Below are 15484 nucleotides of genomic sequence, written 5' to 3'. Positions count from 1 at the left end.
TTTAGCCCAAGGACTCTGCTCTAAAAATATGCCCTGGGCCTGAAATTTCTGCTTCTGAGGTCAGCCTGGACCTTCTTCTAGGCTTACTATATTCCAGCCAGACCCTTACTCGAGCAAACCTCTATTCATGATGTAGCTCCTGCTTCAGGTGAATAGCTTTTTTTATTTCCTAATGGTTAGTGCAATCCCTCTCATGACTGCTTAACTTCTGCAGACATTTTTCCATATGCATGTCTTGATATTAGGATGATTACTGAAACTGAAAACGTGTGTTGCTTAACACAACTGTTTTCCTATAATATACAATAGCCTGCGCGACCAATTTGCGTAAATATATCCCTTCATAGTGATATACATTTAAAAAACAGTTTTTTATTATTTCTATAACATTAACTTTCCTTGTTCTGCGACTGTTGTCAATGCTTTTCTTATTGAACTATATACATAAATAGAATGCCATTTCATTCTCATTTAGTACTTGAGCTGTGTATTAGACAATATATACTGATAAAGATTATGTATAGTTCAAGTATTAACATTTTCTTGTATATTAGATTAGGTTGCTACAATATTATATATGAGGAATAATTGCTCACTTGGTTGGCTGCATAGATCAAGATTGGATCTTATATTTTGGAAATTTGCCTACGTTTTGATTCATCCTTGTAGTGGATTTTTATAATTAATTTTGTTGAGAGGAATGTTATGAATTGGATTAGTTGAAAGTACGTTGGAGGAGGCAGTGATGTATCCCAGCCTGAGGCAATTGCTATATCCTCTTTTTTTGTGTGACAGTCAATCAATACAGATTGATTTAAAATCTGACAAATCCATTATAGTACCCATAGGTACATAAGAAATGTATTAAACCAATTCTTTTGTCACATTGTTCATCTAAAATAGAGAAAAATATTAGTACCGTGATGTTCTTGTATTCTTTAATGTAGCTTGCATATGCATTTGTATATTACCCTTATTAAGTAAAGAAATTAAAGAAAAAGGTTCATAATTCATAAATTGCGCAGCATTTATTCCATGCTTTGGATAAAAGTTGTTCCTTGATTGTTAAACAGGTAAAGCTACACTGCTAGTTTCTTTAACATATCTTTATTCTTCTTTATCGTTTTAATAGATGATCCCTTATATTCTAATCTTAATAAAGTGAAATGAAAACTCAAAAACATACAGTAATAGTAAGAGATATATAAGGAATAACTTGCCTGTGGAGAAACAGACTATGAAAGGAACTAACTTTAGACCATTTCTAATTTCTTTTGGAACTCCAACTGTTAGATCTTTATTAAACTTTTGAATATATCATCTCTGTTAAGCTACATAACTATTTTGTGTATATTTTTTTCTCTCTAGCCACTTATCTCACAGTTAGTAATATACAAGTACTTGCATTGTTTTTTTTATTACACAGAAGATTGTAACAAACATAAATTATTTCCTTTCCACCCCTCTTAGGTTCATTGAAGAAATGAGTGATGAAGAAAGCTTACGCGACTATCTGTTTAAACTGACCATGAAACAGCAATGGGAAAAAGTGGCGAAGAAATATGAGGAAGATGAAAATGCTCATACTCTTATGCTTACCAAATTAGAGGACACAGCTTTCCATATAGCTATCTCCAGTTACAACCCTGATTGCTGCAACGCACCCCATGAAAGCTTCACTCGCAAAATGTACTCTTTGATGAATGATAAAAAAACATTATGTAAAGTGCTCGAGATGCCTAACACGAGAGGAGACACCCCTCTCCATCTTGCAGCTGCAGTTGGATGGGAGACCTTGTGCACACTTATAGCTTCAGCGGATCCAACTCTCATTGAGCTCCGCAATGCTAATGGTGAGACGCCATTGTTCATTGCAGCTCATCACGGAAACCTTGATACGTTTGTCTCACTCCATGGCATCTACATCGAAGCCAAGGGTAAGGCTGATGGGTCTCTCTGCAGGAGGAAAGATGGGAATACCGTCTTGCACTCTGCAATTTCTGGGGAATACTTCAGTAAGTGTTTTTTGAAGATATGTTTGTATATACACATGATGAATGTGCAATAATATGGTGCTTGATATGCATTCTTGCTACAGAATTAGCCTACTTTATATTGGAGCACTACAAGAATCTTCTCAATTATTTTAATGTTGATGGAGAAACCCCTCTCCATGTTTTAGCAAGGAAGCCTAACTTGTTCAAAAGCAGTTCACAGCTTGGATCCTACGAATCAATTATCTACCACTGTAAGAATCCTAGTTTCAGATTCTCAGTATACATATTATCAGTTGCATAAGTTTTAGAGGTGCTAATGGAATTTATGGCATGTGGATAAGTTGTATTTGTTGATGTTCTGACGAAACAACCCAATCACAAATCCACACTGATTAATGGCTCAAGTAACGACAAATTCCCAGAGAACTACAAGACATGTGTGAGCATCTTCGGTCTAGTATGGAATCCAATTTACGAGAGTATTAAAGGTGATCATCAATCAGCTTTATGCTTCATGTATGTATTATTCTCAAATTGACCAAATCTTTTTAGATTAAACCATATTACTTGCCCTTGCATTTCCAGCTGGCCGTTCTAGATCCGAGAAGAAAAAGAGTATTCCAAATGATGTAGAAGATCAACCGTATGAGGAGCATGGTGTTCCAATATATGAGAGTTTCATAGGTGAATATAACCCAAATCATATTTACCGCAAGTTATCCGTGTCTTTTGAAAAATAACAATGTGTCTACCCTTCGTCTCCAGCTGGTTGTTCAAGATCCAAGAAAAAAGATGCTGCGTCTACTGATAAAAGTATGGATTAGTTTATTAATCATAAGAAAGTGGACAATACTAGTTGCATCTCAATTTTACATTTCTTGTTAATAACTGTATGTAATTGTTTGTTGACTTACTGTTTCAGATAAAGGTGCAGAGGCAAAGAGCAAAGATTATGGTTCCTATCCTCCCAATTACAAAACTTGCATTTTGATTTTCAAATTTGCCACAAAGGTCATCCTAACAGTTCTTGGAGTTGGTAAGTAGTAACTAACTCTAGTTTGCTTTGAACCAAAAAAGTAGAAGTTTTAAAGAGCTGTCATGTACACATCAACAGGATTCTTGAAGATACAAAAGATTCACGAGAAGAAAGTACGACACTGTCATGCGATGCAGATCATGGATAAAATGATCGAGTTTGAACCAAGTTACAAATACGATAGCAATGGGCAGCGCCCCGCCCATCCCTCAGAAGCATCGAGTAGTATTCCGGATACGCCTCCCATTGCTGAAGAATCTGAGACCACAGAATCTAACATCGAAGTGAAGGACAGTACTCCACTACTGGTAGCTGCTAAAATGGGAATCCCAGAAATGGTGAAGAAGATACTTGATGCGGTTCCCGTAGCCATCCAAGATCAAGACTCGGAAGGGAAGAATGTGCTGATGTTGGCAGCAGAGCACAGGCAGACATATGTGTTTGATTTTCTGGTGCAGAGAAAGCTCCCCGAATACGTGTTTCACCATTTTGACAATAAAGGGAACAGCATCCTCCACCTTGCTGCAAAGCTGGGAGAGAAGCAGCCGTGGCGCATTCCTGGTGCTGCTCTGCAGATGCAATGGGAGATCAAATGGTACAAGGTAAGCTACTATTGTATCATATGTAAATATTCATTGTTACGTCGTGATCGTATGAGGCTGTTGTTGTTTGCAGCATGTGAAGAGATGTGTTCCAGCGGTGTGTTACAGTCACCACAACGCAAAGGGAGAGACTCCAAGGAAGATCTTCTCACAAACACATGAGAAATTAGTGGAGTCAGGAAACGGGTGGCTGGTCAAAACCTCGGAATCATGCTCCGTGGTGGCTGCGCTCATCGCCACGGTTGCGTTCGCCACCTCCGCCACGGTCCCGGGGGGCCTAGACCAAAGCCACGGGTACCCCATCCTGAGAGACCGCAGAGCCTTCGACATCTTCTCAATCGCTTCGCTGATCGCGCTCTGCCTATCCATCACGGCGCTCGTGTTCTTCCTTGCAATCATCACCTCGCGATTCGAAGAGCGCGATTTCAAGCGAGACCTGCCTCGGAAGCTGCTGATGGGGCTGAGTTGTCTGTTCTTGGGCATAGTGGCGATGCTGCTGTCGTTCTGCGCGGGGCATACTTTTATACTGAGGGAGAAGCTGAGGATTGCGTCGCTGCCGATATACGCGGTGGCTATGATACCAGTCATGCTATTTGCAATGGGGCAGTTGCCTTTGTACTTTGATCTTCTTTGGGCTGCCTATGTTAAAGTCCCTCTACGCAGCTACAAGATCTTTTTACACTAGATATATATCCTCATTAATTATTGTAATTGCTCTCAATAGTATCATTTTTTGTATAGATTTGTAATGAATCAATAAACTAGAATTGGTCTTTCTACAGTAGATCTCCTCATTACTGTATTCGTTCTCAATAATCCATCCTTATGTCTATACAATAAATAATTTCCCAAACAATTACCTAATCCAAAACCACGAAAGACCTCATGATCTAAAGTTAGTAACCCAAATTGGTAAAGGAGAGGGGGAAAATAAATACTTTTATTAACATAAGCTCACTACAAAGTGAATACGTCTATACAATACATCAAATAAAAGAAAATGTCGCATGCTAAACAACTGTTCTTCCATCTCCTACCATTTCTACCCTAAATACAAACCTTGATGTTTGCATCTGGAACTTCTCTATAGTTTTAGAATCTACACTTTTATCATATCAACAAACCAGCTCCATGCACCCGTGTCATCCTGCCAAAGCTGAGGATTAAACTTTGCTAACATCTTTATAACACGTTCTCGCAAATATTTTATATGAATACTTGTATATAAGCAATAAACAACAGACCAAACTTAGACTACACTCATAGATGAATCATGGAATTCAGTACTACTTGTTTCACATTTCAAAACATACCTTCGGAGCTCCTCCGGAATCCTGAAGATACACTCCTGCTTCTTCTTCTCTTCGATAAACCCTACCAGATGATGAATTTAGCGCTATCAACACATCTATCTAAATTAGCAAAAATCATGTCACCAAGAAGATGTCTAGTAATGGGGCCACTGACTTTTTTCTCATTTACTAAATCCATCTATGAGAATATAAACAAGGAACGAATAAAACTACTGAATTCGCTGTATAATTCACAGACAGGTACATCTTGAAAGATGCTCATCAACTCTGAAGAGAACAACAGATAATCTGAGTGGCAAAAATGATACCAATTTTCTATAGCAGCAGTTCGTTGTTATGTCTTTACAACGTGCTAGTGCTAGTGCGAGTGCTATTGCTTTAACAGAAATCCAGAAAAAGCATGCTTTTGAAATTTTGACAATACTATGCTGATAAGAATCTAAAATAGCATAACCAACATATTTGATAAGTTCAAGTTCCGGATGAAAGCAATGAGATATTTAATGGAGGTTACGCTTAAAATTGACGGTAAATTCTGGAGGAGAGACCAAGTCGTTCACTATCTTAGATATGCATATGCAACAATATACACTTCTTAAACACAGAACATGAACAGAAAGAAAGTAACACAGTACCTTAGAGTCTGGAAGGGGCAGAGACGCTTGTCTTGCTGCCTTTTGTGGTTCAGTTAAGTGGCGAATCTCCTGAATCTGCTGTGCTATATCCTCCAAAATTTTCAACTGTAAAGTTTTAGTTTCTCGGTTCTCAAAAGAGAAGTTAAGTTTCTCTTTTCCTTCTTGGACACGCTTTAAGCGTTCTTGAAGTTGAACGATCTCACTGTCGATTTTTAGCATTTCAGTATCCAAGGATGACATGGAACTACGTCGCAGGCTCAGAGAACTTCTTCGGGAAATTGGTGGAAGACAGCTAGGTAACTCTAGACTTCTTTTCTTCACAGAAGACTCATTTTTCCTCTCTGGTGCAGCTCCAGATTGAACACAGTCCTTCTCACGTACTTTTGAAGAACTACTGGCTGTAAGCTGCTCGCCTTTATCTTCAGTTGCCTCGCTGCGTAGGTTGATGCCGTCACCAATAACATCGTGAGGAATTTTACCTAGTGTTGGATCAGTTGAACTGCAGTATCCAAGAGGTGCATCTTTTTCCTGCTGCTTCAGAGCTGGGTTGTAATTCGGATCGCTTTTCTCGGTTTCACAACAAATTTTAATAACCTTGTGAGCAAGTTTATGTCCTTGGTTCAACTTTTGCATTACCTCGAGTCCTTTTGTATGGCAGGGAATGGCTGTTGGCGGCAATTGTATGTTTTTGCCAGGAGATTTTACCTCTTCCTGAAGATCCATTGTCCCAAAACTAAGAATTGATGCATCAGAGTTTTCATTTGAGTCATTAAGGCTTTCAAAGCAAGATTGTTCATCGTATGGTTGGAATGGCGATTCTATACCAGAGGTAGGTTTACATTTGAACTGACTTGCAAGAACATCGTGCACACCTTTATTTTTCATTTTTACCTTCTCGTCAAAAGATGCAGCAAGCTGGTCCTGAAATAAAACTGGATCATCGTTGGGATCATTTCGAGGACTAAACATTTGTGTAGCATTATCTCCATCTGAACAATCACCAGTTGATTGTTCATTCCCTCGAAAAGCCATTTCTCTATATGTTTCAACTTCCTTTTCTAGAAAGAGTTTCTCCTTTTCCCTTCTCATAAGAATTTCTTGGATAATGTCCATTTCCTCATCATCGTAAGCGGACTTTTCTTCTATTATCCTCTGATATTGCCGAGCTTCCATTTCAATTAATGCCTTTTCCTCCTGCAAACGCAAAATCATAGCCATAGCCTCGTCGGCAGCACTAGCAGAAGCTCTTCTCTCCTTTTCAAGCTCAATGTAAAGGGAAGCCCGAGCAACACGTTCTCTTTCAAGTGCTTGTTCTAAGACCCTGATTTTGTGTTTCTCATATCCACCACAACTTTGAACCTCTAGCTGATCATATTGCCGCTCTTCGCCAGATAGCTCATTTTCCTTCATGTTCTTATCTTCATCAGAAGACAGATATATTTCGTCTCTGCTGAGAGTCCTCATCCTCCCTTTCATCTTCTTGGGAGCTTTATTATCTAAATTCAAACCCATAAATTTAGGATTACGCATGAGGATGATTAAATACCAGATAAACAAATTTTGCATTATATTGGCATTTTGTAACTAAATGTCACAGAAGATTTAATGTTAACCAATATGTCCATCTCATGCTGTAGATGCTTCTTAAAACCTGAACTATCAGACAGAAGAATAGGAAACAGAAACAATAATACAATGCAGAGTAGGGGAATGCCGATTTTCACAGCGCAAGAAAGTTTTCTACTAACTTTTAGAAAATGAAGTTCTATACCTGCCTAAAAAAATTAACCAACACGCTCGTCATACAATAAACACACTTATGTTCTTATTTTTCACTCTCACCCTCTCACATCAACACAACTCACCCACCCACTCGACAAGCCGGTCACGCTTAAAAGAAGAAAACAATGGTCTTGACAATGAGCTCTTCTAAAAAGGTGTTCAAGAATTGTAAGTTTACACGATTATGGTAACTGGAACTGATATGCATATGTATATTTATTTGTTGAAGATATGGCACAAATAATTTCACTCGGGTAGAAAAAGCTGCAATAGACGCCATAGTTCTGTAAAATAATGATGCAAGCTATGCAAACAAACCAAGGTGCTACACACGAGACCTAGAGCAGAGATGCATGTACAAAATGGGATAATGCCAAGGTTTCACAGCAGGAAAAAAGGGCACAAAGCTTACGCCACTATGTCTTCTCCAAATAAATCAGTTTGTTCAGAAAACAAAACACCACAAAAATTGTACCCTAACACATTACATGAGAAAGTCATTAATGATATTCTCAGATACCATTAGCCTAGTTTAATATCACCCGTCTTGCAGTTCATTATTCCTTCGCCCGAATACATTCTTTTCATTCCGGTTGAGTCAATCCATAAATTTTTTCCACTCACTCCTTCAATGAAGTTTTCCAAGAATTTTAGACTTGTATGTAGGTAAAAAAAACCAAAACTTTCCTAGTATTTAGTGGAAGGCACAAATGAATCTTCAATGGGTATAAAACATCTACTTCAGATGAGTGGCTATAGGCTAAATAGGCAATATGTGTCTTTCTCTTTTATTAATATATTTCATTTTTTTTTCTCCTTTTTTCTACTCCAATCATCACACGCAAACTAAAGCGGGATTTTGAATCAGTCAATTGTAGTTCATGGCTCTTGGCACACCTTATGTATTAGTATTACTCGTAACTTATTGTCTAAGAAACTCACAACAGAAGGAAAACCTCAAAAGCAACAAGGAAAGAAGATCAGTACTGATTTGTACCATCAAAATTTATTATCACCCTTTAGTTTGCATTGCTGCAGAATGCTTCAACAAGTTCCTCAAAGAGGTACATGAAAAATACAAATCATGGTGAAAAATGTGAATATATTTCAAGAGATACACACTGATTGAAGAAAAAAATAATAAAAGAGGGGCCTTGATGAATTGCTTAATATAATTATTAATTACAAACTAGCAATAAATACAACTTTAGTTGTTGAGTTATTGATTTATAGTTTTACTAGATATACAGATGCTAGCACATAATCTGACCGAAATGATTTAATTTTCTGTTCAACTAAGCCAATGACCGAGGCGAATGGAATCCAAAAAATGGCAAATTGCTCGCTTTACTTACACTCCTATTTCATCTAAAAAACAGTGGTTTTTTCAAGGAATGGATAAAGTTTCAAGTGATTCAGAGAATTTACTGAATATGGTTAAAGGTTTGTAAGAAACATGCAATTAAATTCATACAAGTACATGTAAAACATTGAGTGACAGATCAAGAATAGGAAAATGAAATACAGGCCCCCATTAAATGATTTTAGCAATGAGTAGCGATAAGTCACAAAGAATAAATGCGTGCATTAGTTATTATACAAGTAGACAGCCAACTAAATCCAAGTGGGTAAAGTGGTTGGAGATATAGGTACAAGTCATAGTTAGTTCAGGTAAAGCAACCAAGAGAAATCAGGTTCTCAAACAAATCTCAACATTAGATGGCCTTGAAAATTGAAATAACTAAATAACCCAATACAGAAAGAGACTTAAACATAATTAAAGATGGTTTAACTCACATTCAAATTTATGATTTCCAGCATTATCAGTCAGAAGCGAGCCAAGTCCCGAGCACCAGCTGCCCCTCTTATTTTTGTTCAAATTAAGACGAGGCTGTGAATCTAAGACCTCCTCATTAGAAGCAGAATCATAACTCAAAATAGATGAACTCCTCCCATGACCACCAGCCCCTTTCCTGCCGCGTAATCGAATCTTTGGCCTATAACTCAAAACCCCTTTCCCCTTCACATCAATCTTCCCAGTCCTTGAACTAATTTCCCTCCGTGCCACATCTGCAGACCTTCTAGAATCTGATATAGAAGAGCTACAAGATGCATTTCCTTCTAGCTCAATAATCCCAAAACCACCGTTATCACCAGAAACACTAGCATCATACTTTCTGGGAGATACGGAATTACTAAATGGGAATTTCTGCCTAACAGAGAGATGAACATCTGACAATTTCTGAATAGGAAAATCAATTAACAACCTGTTAATGCACAAACTTCTAGTATGAGCATTGATAAACATTCCATCACAAGGGCATGGCAAATTCAACCCAAAAAAGCCCAGGAATTTCGAGGCAATGTAAGCAGCAGAGGATGCGCAAAGCAACAAGTATGCAATTGTAAGATCAAGAAAAGCAGCCACCAAACCACTCAAGCTCCACATTTGCACAGCGTGGCACGCCATTTCTCATTGGAATTCCAGCTGATCCCAACCAAGATTCAAACTTTACAACAAACTAACAAAAGGGTATCAATTTTCTCAAAGAAATAACAAAACCAGGCATGTTGAATCACGAACTCTGACCAAAAGCGACTATGTATAGATAACCCCCATGAGATAGAGACCGAAACATCACGAAACATGCAGGGATTCTATACACTTTGATGAAATAAGATAATTTGGCCACAAATCCGTATCAATTTTCAGCAAAGCAAGAACACCAATAGCTAATATGCAGAAGGAAGGCCGAAATCGAGTAAAGTACTGAATCTTTACGGGAATAAATTAATCGGAATCTTGGCAATAAATAAAAAAAGGGTAAACTTTCTCATAAGAGAGGGTATAGGGGTTCATGATTGGAAATGTAATAGGAGTAAAATAAAAGGCGAGAAAATGGAATCATAATAAATGCGTGCTGCATTTGTTTGCTAGGGATGGAATTGAACTGCCAGCCAAAGGTTTTTTCTTCGCCTTATTTTCTCACATCAATAACTCTTCCAAAACGACAACGTAGAATCAGACTTCAACAGTACAAAAATTAGGATAGATACCGACGTCGGTACCTAGCATTCAGTGTCACCGCCTACGTGGAAATTGATACATATGTTCGATAAATATGACTATGGAATTTTTGACATGACAAGAAAAAACTCATACACACGAAATTAATGGATAGTGTTATGCCATATCGTGTTCATACATAGTGAATTGTGGGTCAATGAATAATAAAATAAAAGAAAAGGAGAAAAATTTATATATAATACTCCATAAAATATTTTTATAGGACAGATTTGAAAAAGAAAATTCAACATATTTTATAAGAATTGTGCATATTCGACTGGATCGGTCCAATCGATTGTACGGTGAATCAATAGCTTCTTTGCCTCACTTAGGTTGTCTCCGGCGGCGCCCCTCCCATTCGCCCCTCCCACGCGCCCTTACCATGCCACGTCAGCACTAGCCCCTCCCATTCCACTGTCACATCACTAGCCCTTCCCACTCGCCCCTCCCACTCGCCCTTCCCACAATTAAATTAATTCACAATTAAAATTTAAATTCACGAAAATAAAATGTAAATTCACGGAAATAAAATTCGACACGAATACGAACGGGAAATACGAAAATTACATTAAATTACATAATTTAAAAAAATTACATAATTTAAAAAAAAAAACATAGTAAATAAAATTACATAATCCCCTCGGCTTTCACTCCTCCTCCTCGTCCTCGTCCCCGTCGCCCGTGCCGCTGCCACCTCCGACGTCCCCGCCCCCGATCTCGACGCCATCATCATCAATGGGCGGCATCCCTAAATCGCGCCGACATCGGTCGACCATCTCCTTGCACAGCCTTTTCAAGACTGGATCGTGCGTGTTATACCACTTCAAAGTGATCTCGCATCGGGGTCTTTGTTTGCTGCGCGCGGGCGAGGCTGTCGTCATCTTCTCCGGCGGGGACCTCCGATTCGACCTCGTAGGACCCGCTGCCGCTGCCGCTGCCGCTTCCCCTCGCCATCCGCTGCGCGGCTGATGCCCCATCGGGCGACGACGACGGCGAGTGTCTGTTCGTGGTAGCGGGGCCACTTCATCGGCTTCGGGGAGCTCGTGCGAACCGCAGCACTGCTGATTGTACTCACCGGAAGAGTTGATCTTCGTCCGCTTCCAGCCCGATTCGACGCCAACCGCAAACTTTTGCGAGTCCTTGATCGCGAGAAATGCCTCCCACTGGTCAAACTCTTTGATCCCCAAGTCTTTGCTGGGGTACTGGGCTAAGGATTGTCTCCGCACATCATCCTCAGACATGCCGCTGCTTACCATGCGCATGTTGTTTTGGTAGATTGAGGCAAAACGACTGATCTTAGGCCTCAACCGGAGCCACTGTTTCCGGCATATCTCGGGGATGCGAGGCTTCGCTCCAGGCGGTTTGTTGGCGCAGTAGGCGGCACCGATGCGATGCCACATTCGGTCAACATACTGGCTCGCTCCGGTGTAGGGATCCTCTACAACACCGACCCATGCCTTCGCAAGCGCGGCATTTTCCCACACGGTCCAGATCGTTCTCCGCTCAGTCTCATCCACACCCTCCTCCCCTCCCATCCCCGTGTGTGAGGAAGAGCTCGGGACTTTGCCCTTGCCCCTACCCGCGCTCCTGGCCGTGGCCTTGCTTTTTCTCCGGCCCCTTACAGGCCCCGCCTCCTCCTGGGGAGTCTCACGGATCGGCGATAGCCCCAGATCCTCAAAAGAGAAAGTCTCGATGCCGGCGTACTGAGTCTCCGGAACAGAAGAAGGGGAGTCATCGGCCAACAAATCTATATATGGCCGATAGACAGATTCCCCAGGCGTCCTCGGGCTCCTGTGCTGCATCGACCCACTCACCGACATATTTGGTGGCGTACCGCTCATCCCCACTGCCCCGGGCACCATCCCTCCCACCCCCGCCATATTTGGCGGCATACCGCCCATCCCCGCTGCCCCTGGCATAGTCACACCCATCCCCGCCATATTTGGCGGCATACCGCCCATCCCCGCAGTCCCACCCATCCCCGACATATTTGCCGGCATACCCGCTGCCCCCGGCATCATCTGACCCATTTGACTCATCCAAGTGTACATATTGTAGAACATTTGGGGAGTCATTGTCGGCATACCGCCCATCCCCGCCATCTGGGGATTCATCCCCGCAACATTTCCCTCCGCGCCGATGGGAATCGAGGGTGTGTTCCCTCCGCTCGTGGTGGGGGAGTTTCTGTTGTACTCCATTGTAGTAGAAATGAAATGTGTAGAGAGAGAGAAACTTGTTAACACAAGTGGGGTGAATGAAATGAATTTGGGGGAGCCCTATTTATAGAGTTTATTATTTATTAATTAAAAAAAAAAAAAAAAAAAAAATGTCGGACGTCCGAGTTGGGACGGGCGACCTTCGCCACAGTGGCGCCCGTCCCACTCGCCCGTCGACGGGAGGGGCGAGCTCTTCGCAGGGGCAGTCGGGACGGGCGTGGGCGCCCTTCCCGCACACTATGGCGCCCGTCGGGTTGCCCGTCCCCGACGGGCGAACGGAAAGGGCGCCATAGGAGACAACCTTACTGAGCTTATTCTAAAACATCATCATTGTCAAGTCTTGTTAGATACCACCCATCATCATAAAAGTAGTTCTTTTTGTACATGTTGATCTGTCCATAATCTAATTTTATTTTTAAAAATAAGTTTATTTTTCAAAAATTTTACCAACAAAACTCCATTTCCATTTTTTTCTATCTATCTCACACTTTACCACTTTTCTTTTTTTGCAAAACTTGTGATATTCCCAAATTCATTATTTTTAAGGGACAAGGGAGTATTAAATATACTTCATTCATCCACCATAAAAAATAATCTCATTTTTTCAATTTGGAATTTACACAAAAAATAATTTTATTCAAAAATGGAAAAAAATTTCAAATCATTACCTGTTATTATTATTTATTTGTAACTTGTACCTCCCATTTATACACATTTTCTCATTCTTTCATACTTGATCAACTTTTTTCTTCATTCTTCTCTCATTTTACCAATTTATTATTAAAATCATGCCGTCCATTTATGAGATTATTCTTTATCGGAGAGTTTATTATAAGAAAATATTTATAAAATTTAGGGAACGATAAAAAAATGACAATATAACATACAGATTTTGAATCTTAATAAATGAAATGAGACATCACATTTGCATTTTATAAAGAAGTTTAATAGTATCAAATATAAATAAAAAAAAATTAGTAGATACAAATGAATACAAGGACAAACACAAACCATTTAAAAATAACAAAAATAAATTATTACTATAATTAATCGTAGTCAACTGAATCTTGAGATGATTTATAGTAAAAACGACTAAAATTCGCAAGTCAACATTGATGGCTGAATTTACATAATCACATTATCCCAAAGAGGCATGTCCACTATTTCTTTATGGATAAAATGATAAAATTAGTAATTTTGATTGAAGTATATAGTAATTTCTTGTAATGTTATGTCAAATGTTGATAACATTGTGTTACAAGTATTATGCAACGAAAGTTTAAGTTGCATACATGATGAAGTGAGTCCTTATCTCCGAAAACCATCATTGTTGGATAAAATGGTGGTTGAATATTCGGATGTGTGAGAAATATTACAAAATTTGCATTGGCCCATGATATTGAATAATGGGTCCAAGTCGGAGGCCCATTTATATTTGTAATAGTCCAATCCCACAAATCTAGCCCAGCAGCCTTAGGTTCTCGAGATATATCATCTTAGTTTAGCTATAATTTGTTAGTGGTTGTGAGTGAGAGCATTTCATCGTCGTGTCTTCAAATATAAAAATCCATATTCCATTCGTAAGCATGTATTAGTTCTTTCTTTCTTGCTAATGTGTGAATCTAACAAATAGGATTTCAATTTAGAATACTCAATCGGAAATCTCCACAACATCTGAGATGTCGGAGTGTTCTTTAATTAACATTTCCCTTCAAAATAATTTGGAGAAATTAGACAAGACGTAAGTGTACATTTATAGACTAATCTAACATGCAGTTTGACTCTCTCTTGCATCTAGAAATGCACTAATAAAGAAAATTCAAAAAATAGCTTATAGTAATACTCCATTTTGTAATTGCCATTAAATATACGAACTTCATCACAACCTCTAATAAGATAAGTCAGATAAGTTCTCGAAAGTTTGCTTTCATTCCATGTTTTTTCAAATTATCCAAATTTCAAACAATTCTAACAAACATTTCAATTGTAATTGTAATTGTAAACAAATCTAAACAGAATCTAATGCACAGCCGTCTTAGCTCAGCTGGTAGAGCGCATGGCTTTTAACCATGTGGTCGTGGGTTCGATTCCCACAGACGGCGCTTTTCTGCCTCTTTATTTATATCTCTTTCGTAGCAGTGATTACTAATATTAAATTTTCAAGATTCCCCTAATTATAGCACTATATCATAACACTGTTACCAATCCTTTTCGTTTTAATTTTTTCTGGCAAGTTGATAAGCTAATTTAGGAATTTTGCTACCACTTTTGAATTTGGTAGAGGGTCTCCATAATTAGTCATAGCTAGGTGGAAGTTGCAGTTTATACTTTTTATTTTGTTTGATCGCACTCCTCTGAAGCTGTATGCTCGATGAAATTAAGTTAAAGCATTAACAACGTTGTGTTTGTCTAAAGTACTATACAATATTACCATTATTTTGATGCTGAAGAATAAAACTAAGTCCAATAACTTATTTCCAAGTAGTCGACCAAATCATTCGAAACAATACTATAACCATTGCGGGAAGAAAGATTTCACACGACTCTTATCAATTAAATAATCTGCAAACTAAGTTAATTCATGATCCGCTATAATTGCAATATATATGATGATGCCAATCACTAATTCTTTCCTCATTAAATCAAACGCCTCGACCTAATCAGCCCACATCTCTCAATTGATATTTTGCCACAGCAATTGATATCTTATCACACTAATTCCAAATATTATAACAAAACTTTATCTGTTAAAAAAGAACTTTAAAATAATCAATTAATTTTCACATAAGCATATTCCTTATAGGGACGTATTCATATCCTTAAACTAAATACAAAA

General features: G+C 38.9%; 2 protein-coding genes and 1 non-coding gene across 6 annotated transcripts; 2 read left to right on the top strand and 1 right to left on the bottom strand.

Moving 5' to 3' along the window:
- Positions 1 to 13: 13 nt before the first annotated feature.
- LOC125195724 (ankyrin repeat-containing protein NPR4-like) lies at positions 14 to 4437 on the top strand. 3 transcript variants are annotated; one of them, XM_048093905.1, is made up of 9 exons: positions 14 to 148; positions 1471 to 2015; positions 2099 to 2248; positions 2339 to 2485; positions 2583 to 2681; positions 2763 to 2810; positions 2920 to 3033; positions 3112 to 3635; positions 3709 to 4437. In XM_048093905.1, exons 2-9 carry the CDS (start codon positions 1484 to 1486, stop codon positions 4318 to 4320), a joined length of 2226 nt encoding a protein of 741 aa, XP_047949862.1. In that variant the 5' UTR covers positions 14 to 148; positions 1471 to 1483; the 3' UTR covers positions 4321 to 4437. The 3 variants fall into 3 exon arrangements, with proteins under 3 accessions (XP_047949862.1, XP_047949864.1, XP_047949863.1); XM_048093907.1 differs by having other exon boundaries at positions 3112 to 3628; positions 3709 to 3819; XM_048093906.1 differs by lacking the exon at positions 14 to 148 and having other exon boundaries at positions 1537 to 1689; positions 1776 to 2015.
- A 111-nt stretch (positions 4438 to 4548) lies between these two features.
- On the bottom strand, positions 4549 to 10315 carry LOC125195723. Of its 2 annotated transcripts, none has more exons than XM_048093903.1 (4): positions 9163 to 10315; positions 5584 to 7079; positions 4949 to 5009; positions 4549 to 4791 (listed from the first exon to the last, which is right to left on the bottom strand). In XM_048093903.1, exons 1-4 carry the CDS (start codon positions 9833 to 9835, stop codon positions 4778 to 4780), a joined length of 2244 nt encoding a protein of 747 aa, XP_047949860.1. In that variant the 5' UTR covers positions 9836 to 10315; the 3' UTR covers positions 4549 to 4777. The 2 variants fall into 2 exon arrangements, with proteins under 2 accessions (XP_047949860.1, XP_047949861.1); XM_048093904.1 differs by having other exon boundaries at positions 4549 to 4782; positions 9163 to 10312.
- Positions 10316 to 14677: 4362 nt separating this feature from the next.
- On the top strand, positions 14678 to 14750 carry TRNAK-UUU. The gene has a single exon. It is a non-coding gene; the product is annotated as a tRNA-Lys (tRNA).
- Positions 14751 to 15484: the final 734 nt, after the last annotated feature.

The sequence above is a fragment of the Salvia hispanica genome, chromosome 6 (assembly GCF_023119035.1).
Source record: "Salvia hispanica cultivar TCC Black 2014 chromosome 6, UniMelb_Shisp_WGS_1.0, whole genome shotgun sequence".
Taxonomy (NCBI): Eukaryota; Viridiplantae; Streptophyta; class Magnoliopsida; order Lamiales; family Lamiaceae; genus Salvia; species Salvia hispanica.
Note: the sequence above shows the minus strand (reverse complement) of the source record. Positions and strands in the feature narration are given on the sequence as shown.

Coding starts and splice junctions, on each gene's coding strand:
- LOC125195724 (XM_048093905.1), top strand. CDS start 1,484: ATGAGTGATGAAGAAAGCTTACGCGACTATCTGTTTAAACTGACCATG. Junction 2,016..2,098: donor AATTTCTGGGGAATACTTCA/GTAAGTGTTTTT, acceptor TTCTTGCTACAG/AATTAGCCTACTTTATATTG. Junction 3,636..3,708: donor GGGAGATCAAATGGTACAAG/GTAAGCTACTAT, acceptor TGTTGTTTGCAG/CATGTGAAGAGATGTGTTCC.
- LOC125195723 (XM_048093903.1), bottom strand. CDS start 9,835: ATGGCGTGCCACGCTGTGCAAATGTGGAGCTTGAGTGGTTTGGTGGCT. Junction 7,080..9,162: donor TGGAAATCATAAATTTGAAT/GTGAGTTAAACC, acceptor GTTTGAATTTAG/ATAATAAAGCTCCCAAGAAG. Junction 5,010..5,583: donor TGCCCCTTCCAGACTCTAAG/GTACTGTGTTAC, acceptor ATCATCTGGTAG/GGTTTATCGAAGAGAAGAAG.